The 24175-nt window shown below is 32.0% G+C and overlaps 2 protein-coding genes across 2 annotated transcripts; one reads left to right on the forward strand and one right to left on the reverse strand.

Annotated features, from left to right (window-relative positions):
- The first annotated feature begins 13746 nt into the window (after positions 1-13746).
- Positions 13747-15668, forward strand: LOC133196724 (D(2)-like dopamine receptor). The gene is made up of 2 exons (XM_061332584.1): positions 13747-14353; positions 14930-15668. The coding sequence occupies exons 1-2, from the start codon at positions 13924-13926 to the stop codon at positions 15664-15666; spliced, it is 1167 nt and encodes a 388-aa protein (XP_061188568.1). The 5' UTR covers positions 13747-13923; the 3' UTR covers positions 15667-15668.
- A 6194-nt stretch (positions 15669-21862) lies between these two features.
- LOC133197032 (uncharacterized) lies at positions 21863-23350 on the reverse strand. Its single transcript, XM_061332872.1, has one exon. It carries the CDS (start codon positions 23348-23350, stop codon positions 21863-21865), a length of 1488 nt encoding a protein of 495 aa, XP_061188856.1.
- Between the last annotated feature and the right edge of the window lie 825 nt (positions 23351-24175).

Here is a 24175-nt window from a genome sequence, read left to right on the forward strand (position 1 = left end):
CAAATCAAAATGAAAGGGAAAACCACGAAGAAAACAACCCATCTTTTATGAAGGTAAGGCTTCTTTACATGTTTTATAACAGATTATCAAAAAGAATTAGGATATTGTAGTTTATTTTATGATCTTTTCATGTATTTTCTGCCTGGATTGTTCAATAGTTCCTACTCTTTGCATATTGCATTGTTTACTTTGGTAAAAACTTAACTTAATTGCTCATGAACTTTCTAAATGAAAAGAAACAGAACTGTTTTAAGAATCATATTGATATGAATTTTTATTGTAACACGTTTGTTTGTTTTTTTATTAACGTTGGTGGAATGGTCCCTAAAAATTTAGTAAGATAAGTATGAAGTATATTCTTCCTTAGTCTCCTTTATTGTTACTGTTTTGAATGCTTGCTATTAATTAATGTTTTTTCCGACTTTAAACAACTTCCAGTGAAAGAATCAATATTTTTGAAAATTATTTCCTATAGTCATGAAAGACGGCAATTAAAATCAACCGATAAGGATCAGGGCATCTTTTACCAAAATTTTAGCAAGCCCTTCTCTCTTCTCCTCATGAAAATATTAACAACAATGAAGGAAAAACTTCAGCAGTATTGTGAAACAATATATTCGAGAATTGGTGTGAATCAAATGTAAATATATAAAAACTCAAAAAAAAAACCTTTTAGAAAATTTGAAATCACAAAATTTCACCAAAATCAAAAGCATCAAAACGTATTATTTTTCAACTCTGTATACAACCATTCCCCACAATAAATAAGACAAGGCTTTTTGAGATCAAAGGCAACTGCTTACTAATATAAGGATTGAATTCGCAAATTTTTCTGCCTAATTATTGGTCATCTGCAGACTTACTTTGTTAGAAACCATTCTGATTCTACACACAAGTACTATGAAGTTTATATTAAAAGGGTGCTTGATTTTTTTCATTAACATTATTTCTGTAGTCCCTGGAGATAAGGTTTTCAAACAAACTGTCGGAATTTCCATGGGTTGAATTGTGTCCCATTATTATCATACCGGCTTTATATATTTTTTTAGGCAGAATTTATTCAAAATAAACTTCCATATGAAAAGAGGCAATATCTTGCTGTGACTTTCAACTCGACATTTAGATATATCTATGACATTTTTATCAATTAACAATATTTTTTTCATTTATCTGTTGATTGGATGCATCCCATTAAAATCAATAACAAAGACACCTCAGAGTGTAACAGTGCTCTACATCAGGATATTTTACCAGAGAAAGTTATTGATGTCAAACTAATAACTAAACCTTATGATAAACGTGATAGCTTCAGCTTTTCTGTATTCAACTTCTCCTATTTATATAACAATATACCATTATCCCATATGGTGTTTATGTCTTATATTTGATATATATTTGCAATGCAAGAACATGTTCTTTGTACGAAAAATTTCTAAAACGGGCAGGTTATTTATAAACAAGGTGTTGATACAAGGATATCAACAGTCTCCTTTAAAGTCAACCTTTCGCAAATTCTATGGTCGATACAATGACCATGTTTGCAAATAGAAACTGTCGTTAGGACGAATGGTGACTGACGTCTTTCATACTGAAATATCTCTATAACCCGATTATGACAAAGATGATACAGTGAATGCTTGCTCTGCTTACAGTTTGATAAATTGATTAATCGTTGTTTTACGTCCCATTCGAGAATTTTTTTACTCATCAAGAGACGTCAAAGTACGCCGGTCAAGGGCTTTTAATTGAGACCTTATGCTCGGCAATCAGGGCCATTGAGCAGTTTTGGTTCTTTATCGTGCCAACGCCTACCGCGACCTAGATTTTTAAGGTTTCATTCGAAAGACACATTACTTTCACTTCTAATGTCAGGTGTTTGACGAAGGAACAGCCATTTCCAATGTATACGCCTTAGGCGCGGCGAACGAGAATGAACCCGAGCCTCTCGATCACGAAGCGAACGTCCTATCAGTAGGCCATCGTTACCGGGGCTCAAAGTGTGTACTGTTTCAATGATTACAGTTCCTTTTCTTCATATTTCATTATACGTACACAACATGAGTGTCTTTGTTTGTGATTGGGCAAAATTATCATAAGAAATCTCACCCGTGCCACAAATACTCGGCCACCATTGGCTGATATTTCAAAAATGCTTAATAATAAAACGTATTCCCCAGGCGATGATAAATTTTGAAACATAGATAAAGCATTGTCAAGAGATTAAATGTAGATAAACATTCACAATTCCCGGACGTTTTCTCAAGAGACTTATAATAATTTGTCAACGAAGCGCATTTAATAACCATTTGGAAAATTGATTTAAAAACTCTCAAAGGTATCAATTGGAAAATGCGGTCAATGTAAGCTTTATTGATTTTATTGCACATTACAATTTGTGCTGCCCAAATTACCGTGAGATATCTTATTAAATTTATCAGTACACCTTATTGCTTACCAGTTCATTATATTATTAAATCAAAATAAAATCATCAGTTTGAACTTATTTCACCAAATTGAAATTTTTTGAACGGTGTTTGCTACAGATTTTTTGCTATGCGATTTCTCAACCATATTTTCTGCAAATATTTTGATTTCACAAGTAAGTTGTCTGACTCAGTCTAGACATAACAACTGTCATAACTGTAAGAACATTGGTCTCACGGAGTAAAAACCCACTCATTTTCTAAGCATCTTTGTTTGATAAAGTTTTTAAATTTACAGCCATTTGTTAATTAAAACGACGAGATTTTTTTTTATATACGCCAGTTCAATCCAAGAAGGTAATAATTTTCTGCGCCAGCTGAATTTTCGACTCACATTCAAATGTTTACGTCAAATATGTGTAATTTATTTTTCGAAGTAATTTGTTAAAACGGATTAAAATGACCTCTGCACCTTTATTGCATAAATTGAAAAGTATTGGAATTCTGAGGTGTTAAGATTCCGGGATCGGCCATGAGCAATACAATGCCTATTTAGTTTTAAGAGACCAGGTTTACAGTGATTTAATTGAAATTTTATATCTACAAATTGTGAATCTTTCAAGCCAATTTATATTTGTAGTCCTGGGGATATTTTGAAAAACTTGAAAATTGAAGAAAAATTATCTTGTTTTGTCGATTTGTACAGTGAGATATATCGATGAAGTTTTATCAATAAACAATATTCATTGATTGAAGTCATCCCGTTTGTCTAACTGTGTTTATCAGTTGGCCATTATCGTCTTAAGTCAGTAAAAGATTAAAATATGAAACATTTGTAACAGACTCTGTAGTGTCTTTAATTGTGAATTCACCGAGATATATCGAGTCGACATATTAATGAAAGTAACTATTGTTAATTGATAAAATGTCATATCTAAATGTCTAGTTGAAGGTCACAGCAAGACTTTTCTTCTCGTGTTGGAAGATGTGTTCTCCGAAGACCACATAGATGTTTTTAATGAAGAACTCCGGATCCTTTTAACATCAACTTTGTAGTACTTTTGCATAGAGTGAGAGAGCGTTTTAACAATTTTATCGATCATCTTTAAAAATCTTCAAAAGAAACATGAACCAGAAAAGGTGATATTTTTGTGAAGCTTTCTGAGAAAATGTAGACTCTAAATGGTTCAAATCATGACTCCTTGGGGTTAGGTTGGGTCACAATAGGGGACGAAAGTTTTACATTGGAACATATAAGGAAAATCTTTAAAAGCCACCTCGTGAAGAACCACTAGACCATAGAAGGTGAAACTTTTGTGGAAGCTTCTTGGGGAAGTGTAAATTCTTAATTGTTCAAATCATGGACCCATGGGCAGGGAGGAAAATTTAACATTGAAATACATAGGTTTTTTTCTTATAAAAATCTTGTTTTTAAGAACCAGTATGTCAGAAGAGAAGAAACTTATGCGGAAGCTTCCTGAGGTAGTGTTTATTCCAAATTATACAAAATAATGGCATCCGTGGCCAGGGTTGGGCCATGATAGGGAATGAAACTTTTACATTGCAATAAATAGGATGAATCTTTAAAAATCTTCTCAAGAACCACTGGACCAGAAAAGTTGAGGTAGTGAAGATTCTTACCGGTAGTTATTTAAATCATGGTTCCCAGGGTTGGGGTGAGGCCACACTATGGGATCAAAATTTCGCATGAAACTTTATATATTTAAAAGAAACTAAAGAAACACATTAGACATTAATTTACAAAAATTCCAATGTTGTGTGAATTTAATTTTTTTTTATAATAGACTCTGAATTACAGTTGGCTTAAATCTGGATAAAATTTTACATAATGCATGAATACAAGAAAAAACTCTGCATGACTTCAAGGCATGTTAGTCATATTGATATTGAAGCATCCCTATGGTACATGTACGTAGATTCAGAAACTCCTTAGATTTAAGCTGGGGCCATAATTTAAAGTCAAAATTTTTCAAGGGAAGATATCTTTTATAAAATCTGATGAGAAACAGCAGGGCTAAAGTGATTCAGATGAGAGTTGTGCCTTGGGCCTCTTGCTGAAGAAGCAGTTGTCTGTGATATTAAATTTTTAATTTATCGTGAGGAATGGTTGTATAAAATGTAAAAAAAAAAAAAAAAAAAAAAAAAAGAAGAAGTGGTACCTATTGATCTTACTGACTTTATTTACACTACTTCTAGAATATGCTGTAGCACAGTACGTCTGAAGTTTCCACTTTACAAAAGTCAATATTTTTGTGAGGTGTAAAGATAGGGGATTGGTAGAACATTTGCTGGACCCAGCAAAGACTGAAATTTAATTTTGAAAAATATCACCCTCGGAAAGTGAACTGTGAGTGTAAGTTGAAATTAAAACCAAGTTCTTCTAGAAAACATTAATAATGAACCATATAAACCAAGACGTTATTGTTACAAGCCTTGTCTGCTGGAATCATCCATATTGTTCATTCTTTTATCACTTCTAATTTAGGAAAGGATAAATAGTTTGCATATTAACTTTTGACTTTTTGACACGATATAATATATTTTTAAAAGACAATCCAATCTGACAAAGTGTTCAGGTCCTCCTCTTCATATTTCGCCCATCTTCTGACATAATTCTCGAATTCATTATAGAAATGAATTTCAGTCGCCTATTAAAAAAACGGCTTTTGGGTCGTTATTTACAATTGTATTTACATTATCGGCAAAGAGATGTCTACCGGGACTACGCTTGAAAGTAAAAGAAAAGCGAGAAAACTTAGATGTTCTATATCTAGGCACTGTAAGTTTTGTTCATAATTGAAAGGTTTGGCAGCAACACTTTGGGAATTAACATGTATGTAAGGAACGCAATGTTTAGACTTTAACTTGTAAAATGATGGAATGCAAGACTTAATTTTTTTATATGATTGAGAAAGTTACTAACGTTCACAGCATTTATTCCTTTGTTGGCATATGTTAGTTTAAGGGGGCGATGGGTTGAATTTAAATTATTATCTTCCGACACAGGTGGTTTAAAGAGCCTGTGCTAGGCATCATCCATAATCACAAACACTAGCTTGTATTCTGCAGTTGAAGAATACAAGGATAGACTTGCTTTAACTTTTCAAATATTCCATTCAAATATTTCCAGGGTAACGAGTAAAGTTAAGTGCGAAACTAATGACGACCTAATTGTTTATTAACGTAAGATAAAATGAATAAAACGAGACATCGTATATGTATTTTGCCTCTAATATATTCGATGCCCTTGCCTTCGCCTACGTCTAGGTGTATTGTTAAAAAGTCTCACCACATTCACAAATTACTTGCGTTGTCGTTGCAACCATACGGAAATGCAGTATCTAGTTTCCTGATCCGACTAATAATTAAATTTTATAAAAACCGGGATCTGTGTTTTTGCTCTGTTAATAATTTGTATTGTGTCATGATTAATGAGATCGGCCACTGTTAGTTATTTTCACACTTTCCCATTAACATGACAAATGGGATAAATTTTCATTTCAATCGTCAACGTTTCATTATTTACGTGGCAATATTTAATAGTGAACTGCATTTGGTGTCTATGTTAAGCAACGGATTCGATATCCAATAGCATGTGATGTGTATGATAAGTTTTTAATCAAGGCAAGCTACCGAAAAATATGCTGATGTAACAAAAGTTTTAATAGTTTGGTTTAAAGTCAGCATTAAAATGACCCCACCCTTTTTTCTTTAGTCTTGTTGGGTTCCATTTGACTGACATGTTTCTTGAATTGTTAGACCAATGATTCTATATTAAAGTTGGCTGCCGATTTGTCTGTTTAACTCAATAGAGAGGACTTGCAGCGGGTGTGTCCGATTGACAGGGGATGTTAACTTGTCCAAAGTTCATGAGTTCACTTCGGTGTTTTCCATGTTTTATCTATGTATGATTTACATTTGTTTCAGGAATTCATTAGATAAATCTGAGTTTGTTATTACCTACTTTTCCTCTTCTAAAGAAAAAACGATTTTACGTTTTGAAACAAACTATTTTTTACATTGCTATTAAATAAATCCTATATTGTGAGCATTTGCTATAGTAACAATAGTTTCTTGGTTCATTGATTGTTTGTTGGTATACTTCCCATTCGAGAATTTTTCACTCATATAGAGACGTCACCATATACATTGTAGCGGTGAAGGGATTCTTTATCGTGCTAACGCCTACCGTGATACGGAACCTTGGATTTTAAGGTCTCATCAGAAAGTCGTGACTTTCACTTATTATGCCGGGCTCTTGGCGAAATAACAGTCACTACCTATGTTGACGCGGGACTGCGAAAGAGAATTAACCCGGCTCCTGATCACAGAGATCGGCCTACTACTAGGCCACCTTTACCGGTCTTTTCTTCTGGATTAATTATATTTGATAAATACATGGACAAAATATAATGTGGATCAACAATCAATTTTATTTCAATAGCAATATCATTCATTAACAATGCACTTTTGTTTGAATTTGGTCAGGAAACTAATAACCTTAAAAATACCAAGGGTCCTGAGACTCAAGGGATATCTGCACTTTTTTGAATCAAATATCGTCTATTCGGAAACAAAATACTGATGATAAACATTTGTAAAATTTTGTTGGAAAATTTCCATTTTTTAGCAGAGGTTTTAATTCCAATTAGATACTCATATACTAACCCTGATTAAATTATTTCAAGAGGTAATGAATTAACAAGGAAAAGAAAATAGATTAAAAACGGGTAATGAACAGTTATCGATCTTAAAAAACCCCTACAAACAATACAAATCTGTGAACAGGGCATAATACACGGATCCCTTGAAATTCAAGGGGTGGGATCAGGTGCCTAGGAAGAGTAAGCATCCCCGTGTTGACAGGTAACAACCGCCATGAGCGGTATGTATTGATCAGGTAGACGGAGTAATCCGTTTTCAAATTTAGCATAAAACAAAGATGTAAAAATTGGTATCAAATACGTCAATCAAACTACGACCCAATAATATTTTTGATTTACTAACAAGATCATTATAACGACCATCAAAATTACGAAATGCTGACTTGAAACTATGCTATTGAAATTCCTATAATATCAACTTATCTGTCAGGAGCCAGTCTCGGTTTCAGTATTTATCATACTCGGAGCATGTCCTTATGTATCGAATTATTTTGGAGACATAAATACTGTATGCAGGTGAAAGTGGAATGTCCTAATTAAATAAGGAATGTTCACAATAAAAAAAGCTAATGTCATCTCATTTGTCAAATGAGATTATCAATTTGAAAATAATTTAATACAAGTTAAAAATAATGCTTTCAAATAATTTCTGAATACAGCTTAGCTTGCTACAGATAAAGCGTAATGAAACAACTTGGCAGAGTTTTTTTTTACGCATAACCTCATGAATCAACCACAGGCATTATTACATAAATTCCTAATATAGGAGCGAATGATGTTGCAAGGCTTTCATTAAGTAGAGAGATACAAATAAACAAATAACGATAGAAAATGATTAATTTCACCAAATTATATAGTAAATATTCAACAACTTGTTAGGATTTCTGGCACTTTTGTTTTGTTTTCTAGTGTATCAGAAAAAAATATCTTAAAGTTTAATTTTTTCCGTCAAGAAAAATTGTGAGTTTGTTTTAGTCACATTTGAACAAGCGTATGTCTACTTTTCTGGTTTTCTTCAAAGCAGAATAAAAGCAGTATATTTCTATATCCTTTTATTTAAATTCTGCTTTTAACTTATGCAATGTTAGTCGGTTTAGGTACATGCAATGACTTAAATAAGACTACTGTAAAGCTGCCAATGACAAAAATCTTCATATAATGAAAACATAAATAACTAATGTATGGAAAAACCAAAACCTATTTCATGGGAGAACAATACAAAAGACGTAAAAATAAGCAAACAAGAGTCAAATGCTTCTTACGTTAACAACCACAGTAAAATAAAACAACAATATATACAAGACTGACACAAAGTCCAGAACATATCTCAGGCCAAGGAAACATATACGCCTATTGAAAAGAAGAAAATGATCAAAACGAGAGAGAGAGAGAGAGAGAGAGAGAGAGAGAGAGAGAGAGAGAGAGATTGCAAATTAAGCTAATTACTAAGAAATTAAAAGAAAACTTGTACATGTTTACTGTAAACATTAATTATATCATATCTAATGTCGAGCTATTGAAAATATTAACACTTCAATCGTTTCACACATTTTGATCAATATCTCCAGAGCTTTGAACTACCTCTTAAGTTGTATAATCTTAAGTGATTGTTGTTTTAATTTGATCAAACCATTATTGGAGTCAAGTTCCCTTGCATTCTAGATCATACTCAAATTCTTTAGCAACACTAAGTTCTTCAATATTATTGGGTTATTGAACTTATATTGGTAATTTTGGCTCGAGTTGGCTGTACAAATGCACCAGCTTGCAAGTGCACTTGCACAGCCAACGAGTGCCAATATTCACAAATACATGAATAGGTTCAGTAACTCCTTTATTTTATAGGTTAAACATTTCCAATTGAATTATATTATTTCAATTAAATAAACAAAATTGATGAGAATTTTTCAGTATCGATATTCAAATTAAAACTGCCCAATGCCAACATCTTTTCTGTAAAAGTTCAATATCATATCACTCCAATGACCCTACCAAGCGTTATGATATACTTTTTAAGGTTTTAATTGAGGCTAATAGGTACTAAATTATTATTTGATAATTTCAATTTTGTGCGAAATTAGACAAATCGTACCTAGCTGCCACTTCTTTTCATGAATTTTATGGGCGGTTGACCAGACGACAATTTGTTTACAACGGGGCATTCGATAATGAACGCTTGCATTCGAAATGTTACGGAACATACTTGAATACGTTATACAAACTCAATACTCAATAAAACGCCAAGATATTGAACGCTTAAATTATGTAGACTTTTAGTGCGTTTTTTTTTATTATAGACTATTTATTAGCTATATAATATAAAAATTCTTATCATTCAACCTTTAAATCTGACTTGAATTATACACAATTCTGCATACATATCTATATAGATATGCGCCTGTAATATTGAATGGGAGTAAAAGTCTTTTTTTAAAGCCGAATCTTTAAACCCATAGATTCTTTCATTGATGTCATGATATCATCAAAGGACTTTAGAGCTTGATTTCTGTTCGTTTTCCCCGTATTTCATTTGAAAATACAACAATGCAAATAATGAGCAGAGCCAAAACGGACCTCTGAAAACAGAGGTTGGATCAGGCGGCATGGCGTAGTAAGCATCCCCCTCCGACCGGTCACTTCTGCCGAGTGCTCCCTTTCATGATCGGGTAAACGGAAAAAATCTGTCATTTAGTGTGAAAATAATGGCCTATCAATTTGTCTGAAAAACGTCAGTCAATATTGGGCCCATGGATGGATTATAATTGCAAACATTGTCGTTGTTTCGAGAACATAATTTATAGTATAATCAGACACATCGAAAAAAGGCCCAACATATGCACTTAATAGATTATAAGGAGGGCAGACCTTGGTGTTAGGAAGTTGCTGAAACATACTATTAGATTGATGGTACAGGTGAGAGTCTTTAATTTGACAAATTCAAGGTAGAGAAAATAGTTTAAAACATTTAAAATAAAATGAACTTATAAATTTGCAATAGACAGGCAATATAAATATCACTCTTTGATACATGTACCAACACTCTGAATAGCTGATTGAAAGATCATGGAATCATGGAATTCTTTTCTTTTCTTTTTTTTTGGAAATGTCAATCAAGATAGGAATTCAAGAGTGGTTATGCTTTTCTCACTTGCTTGGAGATTTTAGCAAATAACATATAGTTTGATAAGCTTGAATTTTATACAAATATATATACATTTTCTAAGTAGATGTGCAGTATCCTCTGTCGACGTTTACTGTATGATTGAAAATCTACAGGTCCTTTGATTATTTTAGACGTTTACAGTATCAATTCAAAATCGCAGGACATCTAATTGTTTTGGCGAAGCTTGCATTCGTTTGAACTGCTGTTTTAGTTTGGAAACTAAAGTAATTAAAGAATTATTTCAAAATTGAATGTACCATATCAATTTTGAAATTCTTTTTACGTGACAGATAAAATTACGTACATTGTACATTTTGATATTTCAGAAAAAGGTATATTTGGTATCAAAATTGTTGTTCTCAATGATGAATATAATTTAATATTTCTTCGCTTCTCAGAAAAGAAATCGTCAATAGACCGTCTTATCATAGCTTCACCTGCACATTTTATATTCCACAAAGTTTTGTTTTCAAAGGACATCACAAGCAACAGAAAATTGTATAATTGATGGACCTCGATTGATTACGACGAAAACCATGAGAAAACTACATCCTGGTCATTGAAATTACTGTCTTTTCCTCATAACTAAAACAAATCAATTATTTTTTTTTTTCAAATAGAATAACGTTTAATTAAATTTCTATTATATAATCATTGTGTAAAAAAGTTTTATTTCTGGTAGATGAAAAGCAAAATGTTTATTCCCTGTCAATATTATTCCTTACAGAGTAAACAGACGTAAAAACAAATGTAATTAAACGATAATGTTTCTACGTGTACTTAATTGACAAGGACTGGGAAATAATTCATGGTAGGTCAATTTTAAATAGCATATTTAATTATCTATTATTAGATATGTTTGCTTTAATATTTTGTAAAATATATATATTAAAAAAAATTAAGATTAATGATTTTCTTTATATATTTGATGATGCATGTAAATCTCCTGCTGATTTCAGTCATAAGACAACCAAAAGACCAACAAAGTAATGAACGACTAACTGTGGTTTATCTCGGGTGATTTTACCTAATGAACTTGGAATAATATTGATAAACATTATCTTTTATTCTAAACTTTAAAGCCATTCATTTTCATTATTGATATCACAGGGATAAATATAAAAGCACTTTTTCTCTAGTTCAATGTCTTCTGTGACGCACCGGGATTTTTTGCTTTAGAAACCAGAAAATATCCATGACACGTTTCACCGATACTTCTAAAGATTATTTAAAATTTTACGTACACGAACTTCCGAACGAAGGAACTTCTAAACTTTGAAAATAGGACTTTCTAACCCCTGCGTTTGCTTTGTTTCTGTTCAGAGAGAGAGAGAGAGAGAGAGAGAGAGAGAGAGAGAGAGAGTTGCAGAAATCAATGTGGTCGATATCTATATATTTCATGCACCAGTGGTTGTCAAATACAATAGGTTTAAAGGTCGTCATTCCGATTAGATTCTGTTTATTCCACGCCAGATAAGCATCAAAGAGCTTAAATTTTCTCTCAATATTGTCCTAATGAGGACAGAAATTAACAAAAGATATGCATAATTAAGCAGCTTACCGCCAGTTTGTTAGTTTACGCTCCATCTTTCTGACTGGCATTTAGGACATTATATAGACACAAAGAGCCGTCAGGATTCCATTTCTTCCGGTTTACGTCAGCGGCTTTTTTTATGCTTCATTAAGGAATATGCTACACGAATATTCACGCTTCACTATACAGACAATAAATATATGATTACAATATTATTCAAGTTTATTTTTACTTTTTACATTTAACGATCTTTTTGTTTTGATGAATAGTTCATTTGCTCTTTACTGATTTTGGGTATTCATTTACAATGTCGCATTTACAAGTACAATCACACTCCTTAGTTAAAGTTCTGGCTAGTGTTCTTGTTTTTCTTCTTTCACTCACATAATGACTGAATTTAGACACGTCATGAATAGAACTCTGAACGATATAAGTATTCGTGTTTTTCCAAGAGAGAGAATGATTATGTAATTTGGTGACAATAGTATATGGTTGATAACAATATACGAAAACAATTATTTGACAATGATAACAATAATATTATACAATTATAACATAGTTTATATAACGTTTGTAAAGAATAAAATGAAAAAAAAAAAGATGAAGATAATGAACAATATCACACTGATAGATCCTGTAAGCAATATGAAACGTGAACAAGATAAAACTGTACACCTCCTGGGAACTCCTAGGAAATAAGCATCATCTGTCGGTCATACATGTCGTGTTCCTTATGTATTGATCAGGTAAAGAAGTTTATCCACAGTTGAAATTAGTATTTACACAATAGCTTAAACATGTCAGTAATGAAATAAACAATCAGTCAAAACACAACCAAACAATAGACAATATTTGGAAACAAAGGTCATTTTAACGAACAAAGGTTTTACTATACGTTGATTTCAATGACAAAGGTGAAGATAATGTACAGTGATCGATCTCATAAACAAGAGTGTGGAAAATTATTTTGCTATACCTTTAAAAATTTGTTCCTATATAAATCATTACTAATAAAAGTCTAACATTTCCAATGTTTTACTGAGCGGGCATAAAAAATCGATGTTTGACCGCGGAGTGAGATATTGGACCTGTCGATGAGATGTTGGACCGCTTACGTCACATAATAGGCGGGGTCAGCTAAATCTTATTTGCATTCGTTGGTGGTCGACATACATGTATGTCCAAAAAAAAAAAAAAAATAAATGGTATAACAAAACATTTATTGACTACGTTCTCGGGCAAAGTGATTTTTGTCAACCCCTCCTTGTAGACTCTGTGGGTTTTTTTTATTTCGAATAACAGAGATGAAAATCATTCATAACAATTTTTTGATCCACTAGGAATTAAAAACAGCATCAACCATTTAACTATGATTTTCTATTTAAATTTATTCATAATTTTAAATTGATTATCTTTAAAAAAAAAAAAAGAAAAAAAAGAAAGAAAGCCAATATTCATTGCAAAGCAGGGATATTAATTAATTCCAAACTATGAAGAATTATTTTCTTCTTTCACGAAGGAGAGAATAAGAATTCACACAGCCTTACAGAATCTATTTTCATGGGTTAATTATTACCACTGTTACTATGAGCAAAACGCCCTTCATCATTTTTTTTTAATTCATGACTACTTGGGTCTAATGTATGGCTTTCTTATTTGGTGTATATTGTTTTCTATGAAAAAAATATTCTGATAAATCTTTATGTTTACACCAAAACATCTAATATGCAAATTTCATGCATTATTACGATACAACTGAACTTTCTCCAAATTCCTATGTATATAGCTTTGAGTATATAATTTATTCTTTCTTTTCACTCATTTCTGGAGGATTCTTTTCATCCATTTTGTATTATTTTTATTATATATGTGGCACTAATTATTGTTTATTGATTTCTTTCCTTTAGGTTGGTAACACAGCTTTATCGCTTCACTTGTAAGAATTTATCTCGCAAAGTTTATCACGCAACAATTCGGTAGGAAGAGAGAAGCACCAACATTAAAAATAATTTCTTTGACAGAGCTATAGCCTAATCCAGATTTCGAAGTCTCCGGTTTTTCCAAATTTAGAACCATGATCTCTTTCGCATACTCCAGAGACATTTCTTGAGTGACAGTATGAATGTATCGATGAATGATTTACAAGAAGTGGAAACCGATTCACTTCCTAAAATCGAGCAGATAGTGGAAGGATGCATCTTGACAATCATATCACTGGGAGCCATTCTTGGAAATACAACTATGTGGATTATAATTTGTAGAAATCGGGACCTGAGAACTATCACCAATACGTTCATTCTAAGTCTGACCACAGCGGACCTCTTTGTGGCCGTAATTAATATACCAGTGACGGTACTAAGTCTATTTCATGGCAATTGGCCCTGGAGTGAGAGTGTCTGTCAATTCTTTGGTTTTACAAACATGCTTACTTTAGTGACAAGTGTCATGTCTTTATGTAATATCAGTATTAACAGGTATGTTATGGTCTGTAAACCCGTCTACTTTAAAAGAATCTACACAAAGAGAAATGCTGCTCTAATGATTTCGGGTAAGTCATTTCTTAACTAAATCTCTGAAGTACAAAATTTGTTAAAATAGAGTAAATTCCTTTAATATCTTTTAACCAAAAGTGTTAAACAGTGGTCGTTTGATGAGTAGATTGTAAATTATAATCCAAAACTATACTTTTCATCCATTCTGTTAAATCATAAACATATTTTTAGCGTAGATTGAATTAAAAATAAAATCATGCAAGAATATCATTAGGTGCAATTTTTACTTTTTTTACTTCATTTCTTGCCTTACTTTAAAGTGAAATTTGTGATTAATGTAATATAGAGAAGTTCACTTTTGCAACATTTTCATGATAATATCTTGGTTATTAATTTACATTGTTCAGTTCTATATAATGCGCTAGGGTATTTGGCCAAAAAAACATATTTTGATTACAAATACAAAAAAGTAGTCTTTAAAAGAATGTCGATATATTATTTTTGATAAAAAAAATTTCACCAATTCAGAGGTGTTTATAATTTCGACAGTAGGTAAGTAAATTCTTAAGCAATATAGAAATTGTAACTGGTATAAATATTTTCTTTTCTTAAAAAAATTGTCATTGTTTCAGGTTGTGTTTTAATCTCAATGTTCCTGTCGAGTTTTCCGATCTTTGGCTGGGCAGAATATGCGTTTATAAAGACACAGATGTTTTGTTTTTGTGACTGGACTAAGGCGCCATCTTATGCTTTCTTCATGATTTCTGTTTGTTTTGGAATTCCATTTGGTGTTATGACAGTATGTAACGCCTTTATATTTAGAACAGTCAGAGCGAGCAAACGTCGTGTAACAGCAGCCTCTAGTAATCAGGGTTCCTCTAAAGTTGATGAGCAAGAACTTAATTCAAGCACTCCAAATACAGTGACAAAAGATGACGTATCAAAACCTCATGACGTCACAATATATATTAACGATCGATCTTCCTTTCATCAAAGCGAAAGCAATCGTGCAGAATGTCAATCAAGTCCCAACACTAATAATAATGGGAAATACTTAAACAGAAAGAATACGACCTTGACCAACATGAGTAAGAAAAAGTCAAGGACGGGTAAATCAAGGACAGAAGAGGTACGACTAGCGATGGTTCTAGCTATTGTGGTACTTTTATTTGTTATATCATGGCTTCCTTATTGTGTAAGCATGTTGCTGGAAATTTTTGCTAAAGACAAGGTTCATAGTGGGTTTCATATGGCCACGATCATGTTGGGTTATTCAAACAGTGCTATTAATCCCATTGTGTATGGAGTGATGAACAAGAAGTTTGGAGATGGGTTCAGACGTCTTCTATGCTGTTGTCAGAAGTTTTAATTTGGTGTTCAAATATTTGTGCTGTTAATCTTTGGAGTCATCTTTGTTTTACTTAATATTGTACAATTTGTATCTTTCGAAAAGTAGACCTGTCATTTGTTTCCAGTTAACTTTGTATTGAGAGTTTGTTCTCAAAATTAATCAATCTTTGAATAAAATAAGATATGACCAAGGTTTAATCAAACGTTTAAAGAGTTTTATTAACAAATTTAATTATTTTAGTTAACAAAGCCCTTTTCCTTCAAACTGAGTACCTACAAAGATGAATTCTCACCTGCAAATTCGATGTTCGTTTATTTGCCGGTATTTGGATATTGATGCAAGCAAATCGTTACAAGCATTGTACTTGGATGTTGCATATTATATTCTTATCCAAACTTTAGAATCGCAACATAGATATTTATCTAATATTTTATTAATAATCTAGATGCCACATACAAGGATATGCAAAGATATATTATCTTTTAAATAAATAGTATTTTTAAAAAAGTTGAACCTGATTTAAGACACAGGAACGATCTTGAATCAGCACTTTCCATTTCTGTAATCAGGGTTTTTTCTTTTTCTTTTTCTTTTTTTTTTGTTAAATTCATTAATGAGTACACAGTGAATCCTACTGAAGTAAATGATTAAGGAACGTTAACACAGGTACACTTTTTTCTACGTATTTCCTTTTAAATAGATATGAATGACATAGTATTACAAACACAGATATGGTTCCTTTTATAGAATTTTATAAATCTGGCCCCAGGATCATGAAACTTCTTAGGCTTAAGTCAAAATCTTTATATTTTACTTGATTGTTGTAAAAGTCAAGCAGATCAAAATCAAAATATGTTTCAATATTGATTTTCGAAAGTGTTGTTATTTGCAAATCTTGAGATTATTTTAATAATCAATAAACATTTTACAGGCGACTGAAAATTTTACTTAATTCTAAGTCTGTTTCATGATCCTGGGGCCAGGATTATAGTTTTGCCTTCGAAAGCTCGGTAATTACCCAATCAACATATTTGACGTTTGGTTTGATTAAAAAAAACTTACGATCGAAGCTTTCACTCGAGTTTTTGGATTTTCTCAAAGCCAAACTTTCGAATAAAAAATCTCATCTCGAACTCTAAGCAAAACTTTTCATATGAAATATTTTTGTAGACTTGTTATGGTACACTGTACTGTTTCTCTGTTATCGTGTGTCTTTTTTGTTTTCAACCATAAAGATGTTTTCTCAGTGTCAGTGGTTATGGCACTTTTCCTATGTTTTTTTGTATTTCATCTTCTGTTATGTAAACACAAGGACTGTACAATTTGAAATTTCAAAAAAAAAAAAAAAAAAAAAAGAAAAAGAAAAACAAAGGTTCTTTAAACACTTTTTGTCCTTGAAGAAGCTAATTTTAAAGTTAACTTTGCAAGTACTGAAAAATCACTCGTTTTCGTCGGGTCAAATTGTCGTGGGTTAAAGGAAAAAAATTGTTTCGAGAGGATTTAATTTCATTTTTGAAGAAGAGACATAATATTGTAGAGGAGATGAATTCTTCATAACAAAAAAAAAAAAAAAAAAAAAAAAAAAAAAAAAAAAAAAACAGCGAAAATCTCTCTCTCCCCCCCCCCTCCCCCGTAAAAGTGATTTATGGATAAAAGCGAACATTCCAAAAATATTCGTTGAATTGTTTTTGACTCGATCTCTTGAAGTTCAAGAGAACTTAAAACGTCCGTGAGAAAGAGGAATTCGAGAGATCTAAAGAGGAAAAAACATTTCGGGTTTACATGTAATTATAATAGTTCAATTATTATGTTTAACGGAAGTATTTTGTTTGAAAATATTTTTTTTTATTTTTAGTGATTTACATTCCTGTTGTACAGGTAATTCAGTTGAGTTCAACAACAAAGATCGTTTTTTCATAAAATGATAAAAACATCTTTCAATTTTAGTATTTATTTATTTTTTTTATCATTTTAGTACTATTATCAGATTATTATTATCAGATGGTATTTGGCTCAAATAACACGTCTGATTTCCCCCGAGTTCACTGGGTCCTTCCGCAGATTTCACGATATCGCTTTTCGATCATTGAGATTTTAATTTTTTGCGTGAGTGTGTAGAAATGGAATGAAAGTTCGTAATTTATGGGAATTATTGGACTAATGAATCATGTTTATATAGGATTATTTTGTTTAAAAATTTGCAACAGCATTTTTTCTTTGAAGAACAATCTTTTATCATTCCAATTTTTATAAATGTGCATCTGATGCTATGGGAGAATGATTCCTCCTCTGATGCATAAAAATGCTGAAGTTTTAAAGATTATTGACAAGCTTTTCTAAGTGAATTTGGACATTTTTCTAAAACTCTTAGTTTTTAACAAGAATTATATTTTGTATATTAAGAATTTATGTTAAGTTTTAACACTACTTATGTTTTCCCCAGAAGACTATATAAAATCAAATTACATTATGACAATTTTACATAATTTTGCATCATGATAATTTTTTAAGTTGTGTCTTTTTGTCAATAAAATATATGTCCAATTCTTATCAGAAATAGAAGTGTATCATAAAAGACTTATAAACGCATGTTCATGTAATTATAAGTATACAATCACAGCCACTTTTTATTTTTATATCATGCATTTTTAAAGTGACACCGTGACGGACAATCGGGAAAATTGACAAAAGTAGAATTTTTGCAAGACACATGCATATCTTATTCAATTCTTAAAGTATTAGGTTTCAGAAAATTACAGGTTTCAGAACCTAAAAAATCTACTTTTATGGAGAAATATATGAATAAAAATAATGTTTGCCCCAACACGAAAATATTTCTTCACTTCTTCCTCTTTAAGGTACGCATGCGCAGAAAAGTTAAGGTAGTTACCATGGTGTCAATTCCATAGATATAAATGTTGAATGACCGAGGATTTCGATGTAATCTTCATAAAAGATGGTCAGAACTTATTCCTCACTATGGATTGCTCCAATTCAATGTTGCTTACAAGTTTCATGCTAAAAATAAAAGACACATGACCTTGACATTGTTGACATTGACGATAACAACCACGCCATAGATACAACTTTTCTTTTTCCGCCACTTACATTTTGCAGTCTTTTCTTGCTTTTACCGTGCAGATGAGATCTCAAAAACTTCGCCTTGTTCATATTTCTCATAAATCTTTAGCTTTGTGATATAATCTTAAAAGAAACACATGTTATTGACTCACTAAGTAACTTTAATAGTTCTATTAACTAGTATTTCTGCAAATTAAATTGTTTTTCTTTTCATTGTTTACATCTCCTAATTGTATTAGTAAAGTAATAATCCAAATATATTCCGTTGTTTATTGTCAAAAAAATTATTTATCTCTATATTTAAGTAATTCAATTATTTATTCAATTATTTATTCATTTATTTATTTATGAAAATCATTCTTAACATTGTCTATTCTCTTTTCTTACTTGTGATTAAAAATGTAAATGAATTAGAATATTTTTTTCTTTTTAAAATTTGTATGTATTTTGTTTTTACATATTTTGAAATTTGAAATTTATTGGATCTCATCTATAAAGTATTATTTTTTTTGAATTGTGATTATAAACTAAGAAGCAATTTTCTTGAATTTATCTGTAAAACATGTACTTAAAAGCCATTCAGTGTAATGACTTGAACCGTGTCTAGCCTAGTCCCTAAATCTCTCCAAACTCTCTATGATGAGAGTCGTCCCCCTCTTTTTTTTTTTTTTTTAGCTCTTCAAAGATTTTCTTTTAACTATTTTGGATTTTCAACGCATGACAATCAATGAAGAGACATAATTTGTTGAAATGTGCATCTGGTGCATCAAAATTGGTACCGTATAAGATTTACATATTTTTAATGAACTTTGAGTCTGAATACTGTTCGTTAGCTCCATATTGCATATAAACTTCCAGGAAAAATTTGGTTGCTATATGTCATTGATACAATGGCAACATGCAGGAAAGTTTATATATAAAAAGCACATACCATGTATTTAGTGTGCAAAAGTTTGCTGCAATGCAGAAAAGTGATATTGACTGCATCCAAAAGATGAAGACTTGACGTTTTCATATGCATGATAACAATATATTTGGAAATCTAGCTATTACGAACGTTACCATGAAAACAAACAATTGAAAAAAGAATAATTTTATTCATTCATTTTGATAAATCATACATTTCAAAAATGCAATCATAAATTGAAATACGATCAAATAATGAGAAGGACCCTTGTATGAAATATAAAGAAAAAAGTGTGATATTTTTTTATGGGTTGGTAACAGTGGCTATGAATGTTTTACCGAAGAGTGCTTGCAAATTAACTTTCAATATGTTTTCATCTGTTTCTATCCTTTTCAGAACGCATATTTCTTTATGATGAAAAAGGAGTTAATTGCAATTTCTGTAACACCAACTTATCTGTTAGTAGCCTGCCATGGCTAAAACATTGATCGTACTCAGAAGATGCTCGCGGGTATCGAATAAGTTGGGAGATGCAAACAACATTTGTATGAAAAAGCGGAATATTACTTTATTACTATAAATAAAAAGCTTGTGAAACATTTGCACTAGTCTTGAAATTTTCAATTATATGAATCGGGTATATAAGGAAGTAATTTGTCCTCCAGTGATCAACTTGGTATTTAATAACGCGTTCTTGCCAATAGGTCAAATTGCGTACCTTTATCTAAATTTCAAAGAGTGATAAATAAATGTTTTTGCAAATAAATCAAACTATGAAAATAAATACTATATAAACAAGTATTTCTACTTCATTCTCTTAACATACTTGGATAGAGATCTAAAAGTCATCTTAACAAGTAAAAGTGGTGAAGATAACAAACAGTGATCGAATTATAAATAGAAACTATAAACAATACAAATCTATGAACAGGGCATAAAACCCCCGAAAAAAAAACTATAGATAGGATCAGGTGCCTATCAGGAACCCCCTCCCCCCCCCCCCCCCAAGAACTATGAATAATAAAGTGTAAAGTAAAGCTGTAATTTTTTTAATGTTCTTTATTTAAAATCACTGAAGCGACATAATTTGTCGAAATGGTGCATCAACATTGGTACCTTATAAGATTTACATTGCAATTTCTCGGACAGCTTATGATAATAAACATCTGTTTATGTTTACCTTAGAGCATATAAAAAGAAATGAAGGTTAATTAGCAAAAAGCATCTGAATATATATCCATATCCGAAGTATGCTGAGTTTTTCTAAATATTTTCGTAATTCATTAAAGTTGGATTCTCTTATCATGCTGTAAGTCAAGAAAAGGTAGATATCTTCCTCAAATCATAGTTCATCTGATTTACAAACCCTCGTGTCGCTCGCGTGGAGCAGTGGTTAGAGCGTCTGTTCTATAGTCGCGGAGTAGGGAGCTGATCCTTACGTCGCGGGTTCGAATCCACTGCAGGGCGTGGAGATCGGTCCTTCGAGTGAAACCGTATATACCGAGGTCCCGTGTCGCAGTAGGTGTTGGCACGAAAAAGATTCCTCACTGCTAAATGGCCTTGAGTGTCGAGCATAGGTATAAATTTGCAGCCCTCCACCGGCATTGGGGGCATTTTCATATGAGTAAAATATTCTCGAGAGGGACGTTAAACAACAAACAAACAAACAAAAAAACGAAGTCTCGTCCCTTTTAAAAAGAAAGAACTGATCAGAAACAATAGTTCACAAACATTTGATCCTCTTTTTTTTGGTACCTTATGATTTACAAAGTTTTTTTTTTCTACAATATTGTACTTCGCCCCATAAATAAAACACATGACATTTCTTCCCTTTATCCAGGCAGTGATTATACAAGATCATACAAAACTGAGATGTAACATAAAAAGTGTTTAAATAAGGAAAGGTTACAGTTTCAGAATAAGTATTATTAAAGCAAGAAACCTCACGTGTTGCTCTCCAATAAGTGTCCTATTGAACCTCTCTTTAAACACACTGCGAAAAGTCTTTGTCATCGTTATTGAGACATTAAGTTTCACAGGTGAATAATTTATTGCTGGTATTAATGGATATCGTGTGAAGCAACTTCTCTAAATTACAAAGAAAGGTCCTAGTGATAATACATAATGCAAACATGTACATCTAAACTCAGCACTAAAATAATATACATACGGGACAAAACACACAACATGTATAATATTGAATTATTTCCTAAACAATGAAGTCGTTCACTTTACTATGTATTTTACAACACTGATCTTCTCCTTATGTGAAATCCAGATTCTTCTCAAACAATCCACCAACAGCATGGTAGGATAAAGAATGTTATCTTTCTGAGAAATAACCAGAGATCGGAATTGACCTTCCTCAGTCAATTGATGGACGCTATTGCCTTTCCAGTTGGAGACCAAGAGCGTGTTATCATGGTCACAGAACTTAACATCAACTGGGATGAAGTTATTGCTTTCAGGGCCGCCATTGTATCTGAATATACAGACATTGTATTTGTCAATTGCAATTACATTCTTCAATCCTGAATCAGTTACGTATAATGTACACCGCGAGGGACTCTCTGCAATTCTGTATGGTTTTCTGAATAGGCGCTGGCCACCAGTACATTGAGATATTATTTTTGCTAGTTTTCCATCTATTGATAGGACATAAACAAAACCATTGTTGTCTGATCGACAACAAACATATATAGTTTTGGAATTGTGTGAACACAGGACACCAAACGTTGGATAGGGTGAGGCATCGAACAACATACTGACATTTTCACCGTCTATTTTCATGATTCTGGATCCCTTACTTTCAGAAGCAATAACCTCTCCGGTAATTGTCGTTGTCATGCTCTGAGCATAAAATGGCAATTCTCTTGATTTCTGCCTTTTGGCATTTCTATCGTAGTAATGTAAAACCTTGTTTGTAGAATATCCTACAATGACGTCGTTGACGCTTGTTTGAATAATTCCAGATACCTTGTGACCAGATCGAACCGGAAGGGCAGGAAATGCAAGTTTTGTTTCGACATGTACCTTTAGTTGTTTTTTATCTTTCATATCGGTAGATATCTGTTTTTTGCTTCCAAGATCAAATCGAATATTACCGTACATTGTACCAATCATTTTTGTCATATCATCCTCGGTGACATCAAACTCGAGCTCCGGAACATTTGTATGAGTACTTTTCATGATATTAGGATATTGTTTGATATTGTCAACTAATCTCATACAATTGTTTTCAATTTGTAACGCGTCACAGATCTCACAAATATCATCAGCATTGTAACGTCGCTGAGCATCTTCTATCAATTTTATTTTATTCTTAATATCCTCTTTCTTTGTATCACCACTCTTCTTGACATTTTCAACAAACCCGTCTACTTCCTGGCAAATCATTTGGTGATACTCCCTTAGTTTGGTCTCAATTAAATGATACCTAATTTCGATTTCTTTTCGAAGAAGCGATACGTCTTGTTCCACCTTTTCTGTCTGTGTGTCAATCTGCTCGATTTGGTTTTTCAGATCCGGAATAATGGACACTCCCTGGTCGATGAGGGATGGTAGTCTTTCTAGAGTATTTTGTAGTAAAGATTGCACATCTTCGCTCACGTGATTGGAATGCTCTTTGAGAGATTCCCCACATATTAATTTTTGACAAGGAAAACAGAAGAAATTGGTTCCATCCTCTGCATGACATGTCTTATTTTGTGACATCTAAATAAAAATAACGTATTTATTACAAAGTTAAGAGTTCTTTGCCTTATAGAATTTTAATTTTTTCTACTGTTCAATTAATTTTGATATGAAATTTTTACAATATAAATTACATCATCACTCCAAAGTATATATATTTTAAATTTAAGATTCCTAATGAAATGTTTCCTCTTAATCATCTGGCTTTAACCATTCCCATTTCCTACACACATGTTTAGTTGGCATGTCTCATTTTTAAAATCAAATTGTAACCTTCTTAGGACTAAAGATCAGCCTATGTATTTTTAATGACCTCATTCAGTATGATGCTTTGATATTTACTACAAGTCTTTCAAAACGTTTCCCACTAAATAAAATACAGAATATCATTTAAATGTAGCCTGATAATTATTTAGAAACTACAAATATTTTGTAATGTAAATGACACTAAAGCATCAATTTCTGAAACTTGAAAACATAATGAATAAGTAAAATACCATTCTTTAACATTCTATGAAGCTGTGAAGTAATAGACATTTTAATGAGCATACACGCACTATTTTCTTCAACATTCATTAAAATAAATGACTGTGTATTGCGCTATTTGATTACGTCGTTACCGTACCGAGTAATGACCTTCAGAAGCCTTAAAAAATAAAGGTCCAGTAAAACACGCTTATTACGAAGTGCTGGGGACGGTCGGTTTTGCTTTCCAAGAAAGGTATCCGAAAATAGACATTTTATAACTTAACGTTATATCTGTTGAGTGCAAAATATATTTTAATGCCACCGAAAGCCATGGGAAATTAAAATCGCTATGAGCGTCAATTCATTATAAGCGTATTT

The sequence above is a fragment of the Saccostrea echinata genome, unplaced genomic scaffold (assembly GCF_033153115.1).
Source record: "Saccostrea echinata isolate AGI-Se365-2 ecotype Australia unplaced genomic scaffold, CSIRO_AGI_Sech_v1 ptg000030l, whole genome shotgun sequence".
Lineage (NCBI taxonomy): Eukaryota > Metazoa > Mollusca > Bivalvia > Ostreida > Ostreidae > Saccostrea > Saccostrea echinata.